Source organism: Coregonus clupeaformis, chromosome 28 (genome assembly GCF_020615455.1).
Source record: "Coregonus clupeaformis isolate EN_2021a chromosome 28, ASM2061545v1, whole genome shotgun sequence".
Taxonomy (NCBI): Eukaryota; Metazoa; Chordata; class Actinopteri; order Salmoniformes; family Salmonidae; genus Coregonus; species Coregonus clupeaformis.
The window spans coordinates 19,799,196-19,819,261 of NC_059219.1; the positions used below are offsets into that span (position 1 = coordinate 19,799,196).

At 48.3% G+C, this 20,066-nt stretch overlaps 3 protein-coding genes across 3 annotated transcripts in view; 1 reads left to right on the forward strand and 2 right to left on the reverse strand.

Moving 5' to 3' along the window:
• Positions 1-323: 323 nt before the first annotated feature.
• Positions 324-1,791, reverse strand: LOC123482106. The gene is made up of 2 exons (XM_045208417.1): positions 1,214-1,791; positions 324-1,122 (listed from the first exon to the last, which is right to left on the reverse strand). The coding sequence occupies exons 1-2, from the start codon at positions 1,743-1,745 to the stop codon at positions 383-385; spliced, it is 1,272 nt and encodes a 423-aa protein (XP_045064352.1). The 5' UTR covers positions 1,746-1,791; the 3' UTR covers positions 324-382.
• A 79-nt stretch (positions 1,792-1,870) lies between these two features.
• On the reverse strand, positions 1,871-3,768 carry LOC121561456 (uncharacterized protein DDB_G0271670-like). The gene is made up of 3 exons (XM_045208347.1): positions 3,632-3,768; positions 2,511-3,464; positions 1,871-2,045 (listed from the first exon to the last, which is right to left on the reverse strand). The coding sequence occupies exons 1-3, from the start codon at positions 3,766-3,768 to the stop codon at positions 1,871-1,873; spliced, it is 1,266 nt and encodes a 421-aa protein (XP_045064282.1).
• Positions 3,769-6,290: 2,522 nt separating this feature from the next.
• LOC123482107 overlaps positions 6,291-20,066 on the forward strand; it is a 30,634-nt gene continuing 16,858 nt past the window's right edge. The window contains exon 1 of the mRNA XM_045208418.1: positions 6,291-6,379. The gene's annotated coding sequence lies outside the window, so the exon portion shown is untranslated. The remainder of the gene's footprint in view (positions 6,380-20,066) is intronic.

Genomic DNA, 20,066 nt, shown 5'->3' on the forward strand with positions numbered 1-20,066 from the left:
AGGTACCGGTACTACAGTATATATAGTCTACCAGTGGTTATAGGAAATGTAACACAGATAATGACATCTCGACCTGTATATACATCAAATCACGGTACCTACAATACATGATGTACAATATACATGGGATAGCATAGAGCAGCAGGAGAAGACAAATAGAATACAATAGCAGAGTAATCTAGAATAACTGAGCAAATAACACCATGTCCCTTCATATGTACACATTGAACAGTAACACTGAATAGACACATTTGTAGATGCAACCTCAACCAGCTGCAGCACCGCACCTTGCTCCAAAAAAAAACATGTAATGTATCCTGAGGTACTGATATACATTGTACAATGTACACGCACAGTGTCGCTACCATTTCCATGCTACCATTTAAATGAAACTGTAATGTTCTGTGGTAGTACATATACGTGTCAGACCAATACCATTATCCCCACTGTTGTTGTGGTAATAGTTAAACTCGTCAACAATGTTAATGGGAGTCCCTACTACATTGCCATCAGCAGGGCAAGTGAACAATGTGTTGGCATTGAGGAGGCTAAACCCGTAGTTCATATCATTTTTGGGACGCTGCTGGGAGAGTTGAAGGTTTACTGTGTTCATCCCACTCCTAGATGCCAAGAGAGCTATGATATGGACCACAGTAGACCCCTCAGAAGGTTTGCAATCCAATACCACATTGAGCTGCCTCTCTGTTGGTGACACGTATTGCGCTGTAAACCACCTAGATAGATAAAATACCATCCTTCTAAACGCCATGGTTGTGGTAATGTCTCTCACTGAGGTGTCAACAACTGGAACCACTGTATGTTGCCCTCTGCTGGACACACACGTGTACCACATAGCCAAGATGATCTGTTTCTTGTACACAAAACAGCACCAGTGAAATCTATATGAGCCAAGAAACACATTGAACAATTTCGGCAGGTGATCATCAGGACCGATCATCTTCTCTGTATTGGGAGGCTGACAGGTTCCCACGAGAACGTGATCCCAGAAGCCCGGTACATGTGGGATGCAGACATATCGGTAGGCTAAATCGTCTGGCATAGCTTCGTTTACCCAGTACTTGAAGGACATACTGTCCTTAGCGGTGAGGAGATGTTCGAATGCTGCGCGGAGGAAACAGAATAATAGACTGTCAGGTGAATGTGTTCACAATGATAGTACTACGACAACATAGATATATAGTAATACACCTACCGGTTCGCAACTGCACCAGATCAGGGGCTTGCGCCTCACACAACATCTTCAGCACATGTCCGTTGGCTTCTTCATAAGTCTTGAAACGGTCATGGATATCGAGTTCGAGATCCCAGACTCCTAGACTCTCCAGATCAGGGCAACTGGCTAGGGTGTTGACTGTTGCGTTGACAAGGCCTCGTTTGGATGATACCTTGTGAAAGTGGCACCCTCCTTGACCACGATAACAGAGTGTGCAAAGTACACAGCCGCACGCGCATTGGATAGGTCTGTTGAGCTGAATCAAGTAGTCATGACAGATCACGGCCCTGTTGAAGGTGTTATTGCAACCGGAACATAAGATCGATTGTCTCACAATATCCAGCAGTGGTTTGTTCATGGATGTCACGGCAGCCCCGTGCAATTGCCGTTGTGGGGTGACATCCGGGGTGATGTCCTGACAGGTGACGGCTAGCTCAGATTGAGGTGGTGTGGGGAATAATGACTGTTGTGACTGCGACCTCAAAGATGTTAGTGACTGAAGGCTGTACATACTGATTCCCTGGTGGTCATTGTTATGCAGATGGAGTTTGTTACGCACATGATGCAGTGCAGGGTGGGGTTCTAGGAACACCGGTGTCTGGGGCTCTGGGAACACCGAATGCTGCACCTGGGGCTCTAGGAACTCTGGCTGGGGCTGAGGCGGTGGTATAGGCTGCTGCTGGGGTGGCGTGGACATTTGGTGTTGTTGCCATTCCTGATGAACTTGGAACGGTGGCTCGTGGTGGCGCGGCGGTGTAGGCTGCTGCTGTGGGGATGTGGACACCTGTTGTTGTTGGTATTCCGGATGAACCTGGAATGGTGGCTGGGCGTCACATAGAGGCTGTACAGACTGGTTTCTTTGCAGAATATACTCACAGACGCTCTCCACATCAAATGTTCCGTTGTGGTCAGGGTAAACAGGACTAGATACGTCTAAGATACAGGATTCTATTGTCATCTCTGTAGGTTGAGACGCAGCGCTTGGAGTGGGTATAAGGCTGGGACCATGCTCGGTTGCAGCAGAAATCAAGGGATCTAGACAAGGTTCAACGGTCATCACAGTTGCGTTAGTTACATGTGGCTCGGATACCTCCTGTACGTGAGACACCTTGCAGTCTTCGAAACCGTTTGTGTAATTGGCATCAGTCAGCATTTCTTCGTCCAGAGAGCTCTGGCTACACCTGTAACAACAGATACATTGCACTAGTATAGTATTCAATTACTAGAAAGTACTATTGGTTATGTGCACAGGATATGTGTGATGTAGTGTACATACGCTTCTTGATATGGGTTGGTAACCGGAGCTGCTACAAACCCCTCTGAGGTATCACACATGGAACTGGTCATGATACCAATCACAGCAGATACAGACTCTGGGTCCGCTGTAGATCCAGGCACATCGGTAGACATCGCACACTCTGTGGCAGCTGCAGATGGAGCATTCGTCTCCACAGAATCGACCTGCTTGTCTTTAGCCACAGGATCGGACTCAGCCTCAGTGTAAGCAACCTCAGCATTTGTATATGGTGCATGGGTTGCAGCAGATACAGACTCAGGGTCAGCTGTAGATCCAGGCACATCGGTAGACATCGCACACTCTGTGGCAGCTGTAGATGGGAAATTGGTTACAGAGGAGACAGTCTCAGTCTCAGAAGACTCAGCTGCATTCTCTACGCACCGGGTCTCAGGCTTGGCAGATACACATGGTTCAGTGTACGCCTCTGGTATGACCCCAGTCACTCTGCTAGAGTCACTAGAGCTGCTACTTGATCCACTGGAACTGCTGGAGGTGCTGCCTGAACCGCTGGAGGTGTCGCTGTCATCACCGCTATCATCTTCACGAGTTACGTTAGGAACATAGCCCTCCTCATTGGGTTCCCTGACAGGTTCAAGGGTCTCTGATGTGACCTTGTCTACATCTTCACTGCCTTTCAGTCTCCTTTTGTTTATCCAGGACCACGTTCTGTAACTACCTTTAGGGGCTGAGTGTGAGCCAGGTGGCTTGTAGGAATTGTCAACCGAGGTATTCTTGACACGGTCATTCGCCACCCCTTTCGTATGTGTGCCAATGAACGGGTTATGCGATCTAGGCTTAATGGCGCTCTGTGAAGCAACCTTGTTGCCATCAGACCTGGCCACCTTTCCTGGTAAGGAGCTGCTGTCAGCACCACCCCTGAAGCTGCTGCAGACTACGGGCCTGACCTCTGTTGTATTGTTTTCTTGCTGTGTCCTAGGGGTTACACATATCTCGTGGTTGGCTCTACCTCTGCTAGGACTCGCAAAGCCCCTGGAAATGTAATGAGGTCTGTATCTCGCACCACGCCTGCTTTGCTTGTTGACCGGTTGACCGGTGGATGGTTGCAGTATCCATTCTTGAGGTATACGACGACGTTTCACCTTTGCAGCAGAACTAGCAGGAGAAACTGCTGTGGGCATCCTACTATAAACGGGTTGCGCGCGGTTCTGCGGGCGCGGTTGTGGGCGTGGTTGTGGGCGCGGTTGCCTGCCGGGATGCTGCCATGGGCGTTGCCCATTGTAACTCTTGTTATTACCTGATGGTCCTATTAGATGCTGAGGCCTATGGCCAAAATACCTAGATGGAGATCTACCATCAACCGCTTGGGGGTGTCTCCGGTAAGCAAGTACATCGCGTTCAACTGGAGTGTCTCGTCCGTTGTTGCATGGCCTGTCATTTGTGGCTCTTTCATGCCACCTTCTCTGCCGTATGTTGCGCAAGGGAGAGGGTGTGGAGTCTCTCATCTCTGTATACACTTCAGGTCTGAAAGCCATACCGTTATAGCGGTAATTAACAACTCACACTTGTTGTGTGTAGAGAGATATCATTAGGACATACAATATTGCTTTGAGTTTCCAATCCTGTTGTTGTACGGCATAGACGGCGTACGGCATGCTATTGGTACATCTTCAGGTTTCAGTTACATCTTCACGCTTCAGTTGCAATGTGTACACTGAGTTTAAGTGTAACTAATCCTGTATATATAGCCGACGGCACCGCCCAGACTGATTTGCATAGGGTTTTTTCAACAACCCTACTCCCCAACTCACCCCCCACACCCCCACCTCCCGCACCCCTCCAAGCCCCCATTCACCTCCCCTCACCTCCTTTTATCATCTATTGATGTTCCATTGTACAGCACATAAAGGCTAGCCAAGTGTATCCTTTTCATCTTTGACTGTACGTAAACATCATGGGACTTCACAAAACTCCAACCATAGCTCCGTAGTCCACACACCTCTGGAAGGGCAGACCAACTGTTAGTTATATGGCTTACTAGACATAAAAGATCCAACCAAAATTAATGTCATATGACCACCCTTTATCCCACAATAGCTAAACCAGGCACACAGTACTACATTGTCCGACATATAGCACATCAACAGAACTGTTGTGTGTACGGCAGTCTACTACAGGCATTATCCAACCACAAATACTGTTATATGCCCTCACAACAAGTCTAGGATTCTACAAGTCTAGTCCCCAAACAGTGCTAAAGGGCCTGTACGCTTACACCCCCCGCCAAAAACCCCCGCCACCCCACCACCTCCGCAAACAAAGGGAATGCAAATTGTTCAGCACATAAAGGCTGTCTTACTACATATTCATGCTTCAGGTGCGATATGATGCTCCTACTACAAACCTTTCCATGCTGTTTGAACTATGGAAGACGAAGAATTTGAATCCTGGTGTGTGGATGTTCAAACAGCATGGAACGCTTTGATGTTCCATTGTACGGCACATAAAGGCTGGCCGGGTGTATTCTGTTTTCAGTTGACTGTACGTAAACATCATGGGACTTCACAAAACTCCAACCATAGCTCCGTAGTCCACACACCTCTGGAAGGGCAGACCAACTGTTAGTTATATGGCTTACTAGACATAAAAGATCCAACCAAAATTAATGTCATATGACCACCCTTTATCCCACAATAGCTAAACCAGGCACACAGTACTACATTGTCCGACATATAGCACATCAACAGAACTGTTGTGTGTACGGCAGTCTACTACAGGCATTATCCAACCACAAATACTGTTATATGCCCTCACAACAAGTCTAGGATTCTACAAGTCTAGTCCCCAAACAGTGCTAAAGGGCCTGTACGCTTACACCCCCCGCCAAAAACCCCCGCCACCCCACCACCTCCGCAAACAAAGGGAATGCAAATTGTTCAGCACATAAAGGCTGTCTTACTACATATTCATGCTTCAGGTGCGATATGATGCTCCTACTACAAACCTTTCCATGCTGTTTGAACTATGGAAGACGAAGAATTTGAATCCTGGTGTGTGGATGTTCAAACAGCATGGAACGCTTTGATGTTCCATTGTACGGCACATAAAGGCTGGCCGGGTGTATTCTGTTTTCAGTTGACTGTACGTAAACATCATGGGACTTCACAAAACTCCAACCATAGCTCCGTAGTCCACACACCTCTGGAAGGGCAGACCAACTGTTAGTTATATGGCTTACTAGACATAAAAGATCCAACCAAAATTAATGTCATATGACCACCCTTTATCCCACAATAGCTAAACCAGGCACACAGTACTACATTGTCCGACATATAGCACATCAACAGAACTGTTGTGTGTACGGCAGTCTACTACAGGCATTATCCAACCACAAATACTGTTATATGCCCTCACAACAAGTCTAGGATTCTACAAGTCTAGTCCCCAAACAGTGCTAAAGGGCCTGTACGCTTACACCCCCCGCAAAAAACCCCCGCCACCCCACCACCTCCGCAAACAAAGGGAATGCAAATTGTTCAGCACATAAAGGCTGTCTTACTACATATTCATGCTTCAGGTGCGATATGATGCTCCTACTACAAACCTTTCCATGCTGTTTGAACTATGGAAGACGAAGAATTTGAATCCTGGTGTGTGGATGTTCAAACAGCATGGAACGCTTTGATGTTCCATTGTACGGCACATAAAGGCTGGCCGGGTGTATCCTGTTTTCAGTTGACTGTACGTAAAGTATCCAAACAGTGGTTGTAGCTCCACCTCCGAAATTACACTGTTGCGGAATCATTGAGCGGTATAAAGCCTTGACAGATACTTAATACCTCACATGTCAGCACAGTTGTCTACAGGAGACTACACCAGACAGCACTCAGGTAAGGCATAACAATATTATTATCTGGGAATGACTGTGTAAGATCATCTATGTTCAACCTAGGGGCTTGTAATGCCACTCAGCACATGATTCACTTTCAAATGTCAGGGTGTGTATTTCATTATACCTTAACCGTCTTGTTGTGTTGAACCAAATTCATTTAATTTTTATATTTTGGGGATCATTTGTTAGGAGGCTGTGACCCCTAGGACAACAGGACATTTAAGGCAAACATGTATGGGTTGTGTGTGTGTCTGCTAAATGTTGTGTGTGGGGCTTATATTGCCACTCAGCACATGCTTCGCTTTCAAATGTCAGGGTGTGTATTTCATTTCAGTATCCTCAAACTCTGACAGTAACACACAGCTGCCTAGACAATGTTGGATAAATTAACCAATTCTATAACACAGCGTATGTTCTGTTTTAAGGACTACTGACAGTGTGATAACTCATACAGACATTGGCAGAGGCCACAGGATAGCAATGGAGTTAATTGAGAATTAAACACACACACACACACACACACACACACACACACACACACACACACACACACACACACACACACACACACACACACACACACACACACACACACACACACACACTCTCACACACACACACAAAACATCCTCACTGGGGTAACATTTATGGCAGGGCCTTTGTGTGTGTGTCTGTGTCTGTGTCTGTGTCTGTGTGTGATTACTGCTATCATTACCCCTGTCAATACCCACATGTCCACATATTGATCAAGGCATCGATGAGGCAACCTGCGGTGTGTGTATGTGTGTGTGAGAGTGTGTGTGTGTGAGTGTGTGTGTGTGTGTGTGTGTGTGTGTGTGTGTGTGTGTGTGTGTGTGTGTTGGGATATGGATCTGTTTAGGCCTTCGCTCAGTGCTTAGACCACACGTGGAGCTCAGCTAAAGATCAGATCCATGGCTCTACTAATCCAGCAGCTCTGACGTGAGGGCAGGCCATGGAATCCATACATCACAGTATCTACCATAGTTGCATAAAATGCATAAAGTTCTGGCAATAATGTCCAATAGGTGTGTAGTCACTGACCGTTGTGAAAATTGTCTTAATTTGTGACGAGGTCTTTCATGCCAGTTGAGACCACGTCACAGTCGCTCTGTAGGTGTACAGTGGCTCTAGGTCATGATACAGCCCTGCAGACACTCAGAGCAGGGGAAACATGCAGCAAGTAATTACTGTTAATTGCTTCATTGACAGATAGAGCGGTCATCTTACTTTCTAATCCTGACTGAGTCACTTGTCCTTTGGGCTTGTGGATGCCCCTTGAGAAATATCTTCAGAACCAAATTCAACAAGCTCTTATTCCTCCACACTGCTAGCATGTCAAGGGAAACATTAGTGTTCTATTGTATTTCAAACAGCATGTTCATGGAGATTCTCAACAACAGAAGATTGAATAGAGTCAGACTATAGTTTGTGTGTTTGAATATAAACTGCTATACCAAGCCTAGAGGCCTCAATTCCTCCCTCCCTGCCCACAAATTCTGACACCCCTGCCCATCCCCCTGGGGGTGTCCTGAGTCCCCTCATTACTGTTGCTATGGAAACCACTCAAAGGTTTTACAGCGCCCCAATGCACCATTGGAACGTACCATTCATATGCAAATTCGAAAACATGATAAATGTGGCCCCAATGCACCATTGATTATATTGGTATGTGACATATGACAGATTACAACATTGGATAGTGTATTCTTTATGCATAACCTGTCTTTATTTGTGGCTTTATATGGGATTAGTATGGAATTATTATAACATCCAATGGAGTACAGACCACCATTCTGTGCAATGGTAATAAGCAGTCTATCTAGATAGCTTAGAGCATAATAGCCTATGGACACACGCACACACACACACGCACACACACACACACACACACACACACACGCACACACACACACGCACGCACACACACGCACGCACACACACACGCACACACACACACACACACACACACACACACACACACACACACACACACACACACACACACACACACACACACACACACACACACACACACACACACACACACACACACACACACACACACACTATCAATATCAATTCATATTAGCAGTGTTAAGTCAGACACAGACATGGAGACACTGAGCCAGGCAGTGACATTCAAATACTATTGGTATAACAACCATGCATGCACAGGTAAAGGAACAGGTAAGTCAATGTAGCTAAGGCAGTGTAGCTAATGCCTTGATGACATTATGTCATTGACTAAGACATTACAAAAACATAACAAGCATAAGAGCACAATACATAATAAAGCGTATTGAATCGGGCTAAACTCTCTGCCACTGCTGATTATTCACATATCCACAGGGCCTGGCCTGGCCTGGCCTACGAACACACGCGCATTATCATCAGCATTAAGCATTATGTCAGACACTAAGGCCAAGAATATAGTCTTTCAATTGTATAGCCAAGTAGTGTTGTCGACTCATACGCAGTGTTTGGTAGATGATCTCCAAGAAAATGAGCATCTCGTGGCCCACATGTTCCATGAGTACCTTGACCACGTCTATGGCAGTCTTGATACGTTCAGACATGCAATGTGGTAGGCGTAATCCCCATATGAAGGATTTCAGGCCTGCTCCACTTAGGTCCGACAGTATATCCAGCACCTTCGCTTTCACTGCAGCCTTGTTTACGTCGATAGCATTGCTATATCCAGCAAAGTTCACAGGTTCTGGGTGACTTAAGGGCTTGCTATGGGTGCCGTTCGCCACCTCTTTTGCTAGGTCATTGCGATGGATTTGTTTAAGCAGTCTGGTAAACACCGCTTTGGCCTCTACACCGTAGTGTGACGCTATAGCGTATGCTATCTGGATTCTGTCAGTCATACAATCCAACTCAGCCTCACTGATGGGCTGTTGACTGTGGACTTGTATCTCGCCCATGAGAAACTTGAGGCCCTCAATATCTTCTCTGCTCAAATAGTCCAAGGTGTTAAGTATTTCCTTAGGCGACATACCATTATCATGACGTGATGCCGCTGAGGAGTCACTGCTGACAGTTTCTTCACTTGGGTAATTATCCCAGGTTGCCATAAACATATTAGAGGTAACATCTCCCTTGTTCATAACATAATCAATCAAGGTCCGGGCCTTTTCATGGGTGCCTTGTATACACCGGACAGTCTCCATCTCTTCGTTTGATATCATCCCATGTGAAAAGAGGACATCTGCAACATGGTTCGATCTGTTCACGTTGCCAAAGGCCTCCTGTATGAAGCTACATCTTCGTCCGCGAAGGGTATTCATGGTATTGGAGACTGGGTGTACACAGGCCAAGGTTCAGGCTGTTGTAATCTGTAACTGAGATGTGAAGCTGTCCTGGTTAACATTTGAATGCTCTTGGTGGAATGGACACGTAACAGGTGACTAAGTGGTCACATGTACTAGTATTACACTTGGTCTTGTGTACACATTCTAAGGTTGGATGAACACGTACCTGTTGAATACACAGTCTACTGGTGTAGGAACGGGGTGAACAACATAGATATAACAGTCCACGGATAAGGTTGGACAGTTGAGCCCTGGTAGGACAATAGGGTTGGCTTTGGATGAACTACGCATGGGTCCATGATTAAGGCCGCTGTGGTTGGAAGGAACTGTAGAGGCTGTGATTATGAGCTCCCATGTACAACAGTGATTAGATACATGGACTGGACAGTTGAGCCCTGGTAGGACAATAGGGTTGGCTTTGGATGAACTACGCATGGGTCCATGATTAAGGCCGCTGTGGTTGGAAGGAACTGTAGAGGCTGTGATTATGAGCTCCCATGTACAACAGTGATTAGATACATGGACCGTCCCCTGTTCGGATAACCTCTGAAAGAGTGGAGTTTCAGTTACAGTGCAATCGACGTGTAGGCACTCTGATCAGTGTTTTTGGTAACAGGACACCAGTAGGATCACATAGCCCTGGAGTGTGCTCCTCTGCTTGTCATTGTAAAGGCGAGAATGTTAGTGTCCCACTGTCATCTATGTGTAACACCTTGAGCATGTCTCTCCAATTGTAGTAGAATGTGGGCTTGTAGCTACCCACTGAGCCTTGAAAGTTAACAAGGTAGCCTTGATACTCATCCATGCACACCTCCGGTACCCCCACATCCGGGGAGAGTTTCACATTGAAGTAGTAAACGGGCCCGGTTGGATGAGGCTCTAGGTGTTGACTGTCCGGGCTGAACATCTGCGCCACTGCAGCGGACTGGTTGAAAAGGAGACAGACGATACAACGACAAGGGTCGATCTGCTGGACCTCTCCGTTCTTTTCTCTGCTCAAAACAAAGCGGCTGTAAGACTCGGGTGAGATCAGCGAGGGTAGAGGCTTCGGATTGTGCTGACCGTTCACCAGCATACCCTTACACGAGGGCCCATTGGCGCACAACGGCAGGTCCCGCTCATTTAGTATGCTAGTCAGCAGGGCTCTGTCGTACACGTTGCGAGCCAGAGACCTGCCTGGTATAGCGCGCTCGGCCAGGGAGGCTACCAGTGGACGCGGGTTCTTGGTCAGCAGCTGCATCACAGTCAGCACTGGAGTGCAGCTGGCGCACATGGGGTTTGTGTCGCCGTTGGACCTGCACGTGCACACTTGAGGTGCAAAACACTCATGGAACAGGGCTCTGATATCTGAAGCGGCCAAGTGTCTGCTCTGTGAAACCTTGTCGAACACACGCGATCTGATGAGATCCCTGTAGTCCGCTGTCTTCTCCTCAGCGCACGCCACTTTGCTGCTGTTGTCTGTTTCCTCGAACCCGGACGACGAACCATTAGACCTGCACCATAAGGTACGGGTCTCGCGTCGTGTACGGTGGTCGAAGCTCCCGGAACACTTTGAACACAACCACTGCTTGTGTTGGATCTCTGAGGAGCACCTGGAGCACATCCACACGCAGCACACTTTCACCTTGACGCCTTCGAAGCAGGCGCAGACTTTGCAGATGAACCCCCGTACAGTTGGGCACTTTGTGAAGTGAGGCTTGGTTAAGTACCACTCCGGGTTCTTGTTGAAGCAGGTTGTGCACACCCTGACATTACACTGACAGCGGAGTTTAATGCCTGACCTTTGCCTGTCTTTGCTGCTTTTAACCAATGTGACCAGGCACACAAGACATTTGGACCCGGCCGGCTTGAGATGCTTGTTGGTCTCTACGACTCTCCCACTTTTTCTATAATGGACTGTGGATACTCTCCTGTACAAATTAGTTGCCTTTCTGACTGAGTACACCACTGTGTCTTTACGCTTCTTCTCGCAATCACTAAGCAGGCCCTGAGGAACGTCGCCGGTGAAAAAGGGGTTGCCGTCTTCCATGGAGCCTGCAGTAGGGCTGTGCTGCCCGCTATACAAGGCGCTGACTCTTGACCCTGTCCCTGTGATGGGAGACATGATATATGTACCTGGAGCAGAGGGTTTAGGTCTGAGCGATCTCACGGAAGAGACCGTGAAACCGTGCCCCGCTCACAGATACAACTTTAAACACACCGTTGGGATGTTGCTTCGGCAAGCTTCAAGGAATAAGCAGTGTTCCTGTGAGTCGTCCGCAGAGTCTTGTTGTTCAGCAGACCAGGGAAAGGAAATGTCGGACGAAGCCAGAGTCTCTCCTTTTGTAGACAAGGACTCGGAGAAATCTCTAGGTAAAAGGCAAAGACGGGGCGGAGCGAAAGCCAGGAAGAAAGGTTGTTCCGGGCCTACCACGAGAACCCTGTGGGCCTACGAAATCGACAGCGTGGTCACGGCGTACAGGTGGCTGATGCACAATCGAAGCCGCAAGTACCCAAAGTGCTGTGACGCGGTGATCGTGTATCAGCTTGACAAGTCGCAGAGTCTCCCGCCTGGTCTGTACGTATACAGGACTCGCCCGTCTCACTTTGGATGTACAGCCGAGAGACCCTTGACGGTCGTGGATCAGTTCAACTTTGTCAGTCAGGCAAACCAGTTGAGAATATGGGAAGGCCTGCCCAGATCCATTACCATCGAGATGTTCCCAGGGCGTGAGAATTACAGCGCCCTGTACGTGATCAGCCGCAAGCTTGCCATCCCCATACCCGAGTACGGGAACAGGATGTTTGGAGAGGCTAGAGCATTGGGGATCATCGAGTCTTGCTCACCGATGAACGCAATAGCGTGCGAGCACCACGAGGTATCCATGCGGACAGACCGGGTGTGCGTTATAGACCTTAGGTGGAAGGGGTTCAACACTAAAACCGCGTGCATCACCGCAATCCCCAGGGTGCGAGGACTGCAGGCAGTAGTGTGGTCCAACCACAGCTCCTCCTTTCAGGAGATCGAGTGTAACGTTTTGACGTGGCTCTTCGGGCTCACCAACGAACTACCGAAAGAGGTGCAGTTGATAGACTACAAATGCGAAGCGCTCGGAGTAAGGTACATACGAATGGACATGGAGACGTTCCCTGGGGTTCTGCCGAAGCCCCCTAGTAGGACTACATCTTGTTTCATACACACGCACTTTGTGGGTGATGTTACATTGGCGACAAAGGCAATGGGCGATGTGTCAGGAGCCAGGATTAGAATAGGCTCCCCGTGTCGTGAGACATTTGCTTTCTGGTACACGTTACCCGCTTTGGGAGACTCTCAACCCACACCGTTCAGCTGCGGTGTCAGGCACGGGTGCGACTCTAAGATCACAGAGGAGTTTAGGAGGTCGCTGTTAGATTGGACTCTCGAGAAAGATGGAACTAGTTGCCTTGCAATCGCAGTGCAGCATACCCTGTACTATCATGCAGGGGAGATGAAATACAAGATGATGGTGTGTCACACGGTCATGGACAACGACACGTCACTCAACATGTTCAAACTCTGAAGGTCTGAAGGCTCTAGCACGTCCCATGTACGTTCAATAGACTGGTGGTACAACACAGAGCACACAGAGCACACAGAGCACACAGAGCACACAGAGCACACAGAGCACACAGAGCACACAGAGCACACACACACACACACACACACACACACACACACACACACACACACACACACACACACACACACACACACACACACACACACACACACACACACACACACACACACACACACACACACACACACACACACACACACACACACACACACCCAAGAGGCTGTCCGTTTCGCTATCATATATATCTATCATATTTACAGATCTTTAGGCCACATAGGACCACACTCAAGGAGGTTGTTGCTGCAAAACCTGTTATGTTCTGTTACCCGATGTGTCCTGTACGTTTTGGTAACCCGGCAACCTTCTTGTCACATTTATTGTTTTAGCATCTATTGCTGCTGCCACTGCAATGGATCTGGGGGGCGATGTGGCCAAGTGGAAAACTATTGCTGCGGCTCTCCACGGGGGAGCTCTCAACCATTGTGAAACGTTCGAATACACAGAAGACGCAATCGGATACTTGTACAGCTACCAGGGTCGTTTGGGTCTGGTGCGGGCTGCAAGCAAGGCGAGTGTCACACGCCAGCATCACGACTTCTACTACCACCCGGATAACATACCGGGCCCCCTAGGCCTCACTAGGTTTTTCAGTACGGGAGTAGCTGATTGTTGCATACTGTGCAGGCACATACGAATGACATTACATGCCGGCAGTTGCAAGTATAAGAACATAGTCACTGGCAATGATACCCAGATGACTGTTCCGGTCATGGACTTGAACCTGAGGCGCTTGGAGCACCTGGCTGTTATGCATACGCCTTACTTTGTGATGTTGTTTTTGGAACTGGTGCAGAACAAACGCTACGGGTTTCACAAAAGCGAGGGCGCTAGACACAGTATCGCTAGATACGTTTTTGCCCAGCTGAAGGACGATGACAGTGGTATATTCGGTAACACCGATGATTCATTCAGGTTCCTAAAGCTATGGTGGAGATTTCAAGACAGAAGAGGTTCCAGGGAATTGAGAGTGTCTATCCCTTCATACCTCGAGTTGCACTCAGAGCTGAACGTATGGAACCCCAGGAGTGACACCTTTGCCGACAGAAAACCTGACCCTCTGTACACCTTCCTGGGCAAATATTGCCTATGCCACGAAGTAGTAGTGGGGCCTAGTGGCTCGTTCACCGACTGTGAGGATGATGTAGCTCTGTCACCTGCAATGGATACACTGACTGAAGGGCAAGTGTCTACTTTCTCGTTGAGAGTCTTGGTCCCCAGTGTGCACGTGGAAGACATTATGCATTCAGCTGTAAGAGCGTGCAACGCCAGACAATCTATGCTCAGTGACACCAACTCCAAGGCCAGTGCTACCTCTTCCCAGCACATGGACTGTAGCAGGCTGCTGGCCCCTAGGCTCGATTGCCTGGTTTTGCAGGACGTTGGTAGTGCGAACGCGGTGATGATGCACGTCGTGACAACTCTGGATGCCCGATGGCAGACATTGAGCTCTTGGATGAGAAGCGTGCGAGGTAAAGCTCTCGAAGAGCAGCTCGAGTTTAAAATCAACAAGGTCTTTCTGGGGGTACTTGGGTCTCTTAGAGCCATGTGCCTGATGGGCATGATGCCTCCCAGACACTTGTATGCCAAGACAGCGGTCCGAGAACCTAAACTCTCCACAGTGTTCTTTGTCCACAGTGAGACCGGAGACGTACTATCCCTGTTGCCATTCGTGTCGCTGCCCACTATGTACAGGTCTTCCAACATTGCAAAGGACATGGACTCATTCCGCATGGCATGCGCTAATCTGGCACTGTGTACCTTGTGCGCACATGTCGAGAGTGACGCTTCTATCATCGAACGTTGGAATGAAATGAAGGCCCAATGGGAAACGGGAGGATCTGCCGCAATAGCTAACCGTCCAGGGATGCAACACGAGCCTTCTTACCGTGAGTCGGACAAGGTGGATATATGCGGCTCGCCAGACCGGCTCAAGACTCTCGTCAACGCCTTAGCGTTTTGCAGGGCCGGGCTGGTGAATGACAATATATGGCGTAGACTGGGACCAAAGCAGGCCGGAACTAGGGACATGAGCAGAGTCGACGTGCCTCATGTGTGGTTGGGTGAAAGGTCAAGGACACCAGAATCTCTGAAGGGTAGGCTGCTGGCTCTGGGCTTCAAGGAACCCATTCGTGTCAGCATTATAGAATCGCTTAGGGAACACGAATCGTCTGCCATTCGAAGTGTACAGCGTGGCTTCACTACACCCAAACCCGAGATTTACCAGGCCTTGCTTAGCGCACTCACGGCTGACAAGAGCACCCTGGGATGGAACACATTGTCTTCTAATGATTCCACAGTCATCAGCTACACAACCTCGAGCCGTGGTACAGGACGTGTCCACAAGCACAAGAGCACCAACGACTTGCCGGGTCCCCCAGAACTGGCAAAAAAGATATACCACAAGGGTATCATTGGGGCTCTGAAACACTTTCACGAGTTAAGCGGATCGGTGAGTCTGGAACTTGCGGGTCCCTCGGGTTCATCAGCTACCGTGGCAGAGGTACACCTGGACGCTCAGGCTTCTTCTAATCACGTAGACACCATCCAGGTCGAATGTGATACTACGGAGACTGTGAACCATACTCGGGGCGACATCTCTACCGACTTACACCTCACTGCGGACACCACAACAACCATTGCACCTTTCTACCCTGAACTAGCCAGAGGAGTGACGCCGACAACATTCGGCAGCACTGGTGACAAAAGTTGGCACTTCACGCAGAACCGACACACTGTCAATTCCAAGGGTTGCTACAGCAGCAGGAACCACTTTTACATCCAGGATGAGACTGATGATTACAGCTCCAGACAGGTTCCGGACTTGCCTGTCATCCTGCTTGATTGTTTCAAGGATCAGTACCTGGATGATCCTAATAAACTCAAATCCCTTGTAAACCAAGTCCTCAATCCTGGTACCTCGGACAATGTCAGTCACGAGCCCCAACTCCACATGCAGTTTCATCGGCAGAGTGACCACGTTGCCGATGAACCTGCGGAGACTGTCATTGTTGGGCCCCAAATCCAGATACAGTCTCATCGGCAGAGTGACCACGTTGCTGAAGAACCAGCAAATGATTTCGTGGTACAGCTATACCCACAACCTTGGGTCAGACAGCCCAGTACTACTACTGATCAACAGATGATCCATCAGTGGGACCAAGGGGTATTATACAATGCCACAGGTTATCATTGTCCTATACCAAATTATGTCGTGCCGATACCACCTTTGCAAGTAAACGCAGAAGGGTCTGACCCCACTAGGGAGGCACCCCCTGACACTCACTTGGTTCCCCGCCTTACCACACATTGGAAATCTACATGGTTTGACTGGGTTGGGTTTTTAAAACAAAACAAACGTTGGAGGTCTATAGGGTTTACCACCGCCAGCATGGAGTCAATTGGATACACACCATACCATATGATGGTGTATGTCAGTTGTTGCACAGTCTCTATATGTAGGTTGAAGGATATGACAATTCAACAACTTCCCCGCGTTGCCTTTCCTATAACGGAACCTTGTGTTCTGTTGCCCAAGCCGCCATCGCATTCCAAAGGTTGGAGGATACCGAACACTCTGACCCCAACAGTAGTAGGCGTGCTACGCAAAGATCCCAGCAATCATAAGCTAAGCTGGCTGATGGGAGTTGAATCTGCTTTACAGCACTATTGCCTACTGCACTACCCTAAGGACATGGTCTACAACAAACAGATTCCTTGCACTACACTCAGCTGCGAGGCAGGCCCCCAGACGTACCACAATGTGAATCTAGGGACACCTCCCCAGAACGGCTTTAAACACGTGGAGCTCATAATCAATGACTTCCCCACGTTGACTAAGGACGACGTACCTAAACTGCTGATGGTTAAAAGCTCGGAGACCTTGTATATGGGAGCTGTTAACACCATTCAAAATGTTTCAGGGTTGTTGGTACACAGGGTATTTGCTGAAAATGACGTTTTACAGGACATCTTGGACATGCACACCGCTCTTCAGGTTCACTCCTTCGTCCCCAGGACGTTCACACTGCAGCTGATGACAACCCCATATGTACACAGTTCTGTGGTAGGGATGTTTGTAGGTGAGGCAGCAGGAAAGTGGAACCTAGGCTGTGTGTACGGAATTGAAAGTGCCTCAGAGACTGACAATGTCACCATGGCCTATCATGTCATGCAGTGCCTTTTACGAGCACAGATCGTAGCTATCCGGGTCCTGGGCTTCACTATGAAGTGTATACAACCGTCAAGGGTATGGAGATGGGGTACTGGATTCAGAGTGGACTTCATTGGATGCCTGATCGACACCATATACACTTGGAAAGTCGGGGATCCGGTGTGGGGAGGATCACACGCTTTAGCTACCATTCACATGACAATGAAACAGTTGGGACTGCTCAACCATTTGCCGGATTTGGTGAGAACCACGTTGCTTGAAAGCTACGTAGCTAACGGCTGTATGGAAGAAAGCAAGAGAGGGAGAAGACAACCCCATCGTGATCAGTCCCGGACCCTGTCTGTCCCAGCCGAAGAGCACCTACTCCACCGTGTGTACAACCTGTGCGGATTCACACACCAAGACACGTCTGTGGACAGTAGCTGGGACACTTTACTAGGCTCTGAGCAGTACAAAGACATCGATCTGCACACTGTGGGTGCTGTCATTCGACCCTTCGGTCCTTTCTACATACAGATACACAACCAGTGTTTCAGGTGGAACAAAGCCCTTATCGTGGAGCCCGTTCTCTATAAAAGTCCAGAACTGGCTAATGTATTAACTGTGTTCAAGGGTGACACTGGCAACGTGAATGCATCGGGTAACCGAGTTGGCCGAGTTGCAAATTCGAGAGGAAGAGTGAGTGTAGTGTCAAGTACTACCAACAGCGTTGGTCACCAGAACAGAGACCCAGCATCAGCTGACGATTACCCAGGTCCAGGGGTGGAAGAGGATGCTGCTACAGCTGATGATGATGATAGTATATCTACTAGGCGCGCCCATGGCAAACATCTCGATACAGCCTCTGGGATGCCTGTCCACAGCTTCTATTACCCTATGGAGTGACATGTATAGACCGTACCTTTTCTGATAGCCGTTTGTAATACCCGTGTCCTTGTGTATTTGTTTGCATGCATATAGTTTATTGCTTATATTGTCTTCATACATTACACTTCCTTGTGTGACTTAAACATCAGCAATTATGTCTACTTATGATGTCTACTTATAGCTACAACATAATACCATTATTATACATTTTTGTGATTTGGTAGTCCATGGTTTGTATGTATTTGTGTATAGATAATAATAAAAACCCAGCAAACTGAGTATTCGTCTCCATGTGTTTTTATTGTATATCAAACAAATAGAAAACAATGTGGACAATGATACATATATACAACTATAAAATTACAGGACATCCCCAAAACTACACATGCAGTACAGGTTCATAGTGGTGGGACTTGATAACGAAATGACTAATGTCTGTGTTGTAGATGGGATATGAATGCTCTGTGATCATTGCCGACCTCTTTCCGTGAGCCAAGAGCATGAGGGTGACTTCATCTACGCTCAACCACCTATTGCTCTCCATCAACACATCTTTCAGACCCTGTCGGGTGTTAGTGTTATGCGTGTTTACATACACTTGGAATCCCGGGACATTGATATTATCTATCACGTAGTCTACAGTGGTACAGACCAAACTATTGCGGACATCGCGGTCACACTTGCCAGATTTGCCCAATAGCACAGCCACTGTGTGGAATCCACAATAGTTGTCAGATGGCACTTGGCAAACCTTAAGATCGTTCAGCCTGAGGTATGCTCCTAATGTTCCCGTGTGATAGTGGGTTAGGGTAAGCTGCTCTTGGGGTATCCGGACGGGTAGGTTGAGGCCTTCTACAATCACAGACCAGACACCGCTATGGTAGCAGATCGATCCGGGAGCCCACAGGCCGTGGTAGTGGTCGTTGACGATGTAATATTTGCGACCGTCGACAGTCAGCTCCACGTTGACTCCGAACAGGCCTCCTACAATTGCTGTGATGGGTACAAATTCCGATTCCAGATTGCACGTTCTATTGTAAATGGTATGTATGTCGTTGCAGACTCCAAGCGGAGTGACAGTCTGGAGGTTGAAACTTTTGACTGCTAAGTGTACCATCACGGCCAGAGCTTCAGGCGTGGAGGGTTCCGCAGTTGATACGGTGACAGTCGAGGATGCTCCTGCTGTTGTTACAGGGAGACTGTTGGCGTGCATGAAGAGAACCCACAGTGCCTCTATGAGTTTATTGTGAGATATCGGAGATCCTCTCACGTTTACCCTAACATGGGTTTTGCTGTACACCGTGGATGCAATGTTTGCCATGCAAGGGCTTTTCACGACCGGAGCTGCCACGTGTTGCCGTTTGTCTAACGCTTGGGACATATGTGCTATAGATAGGAATGTGTGTCTTTCGTCAAACCCTAGGTTGTCTACATTCTCCACCAATAGGCCTTTGCATATACGACGATAGACTATCGCCACGGGCTGTTCCGGTGCCGCAGGCGCATCGTCTTGACTTGCGCCTTCACTTGCTTGCAAGTGGAGATCGGGCGAAAGGGGGCACTGGGACACACAGGTCCAGTTGTCGTCTGGCTGCTGATCATCTACCAGATCTAAAGAGACAAAGGTTTCCTCTGACTCCTCTTGCATTGCCA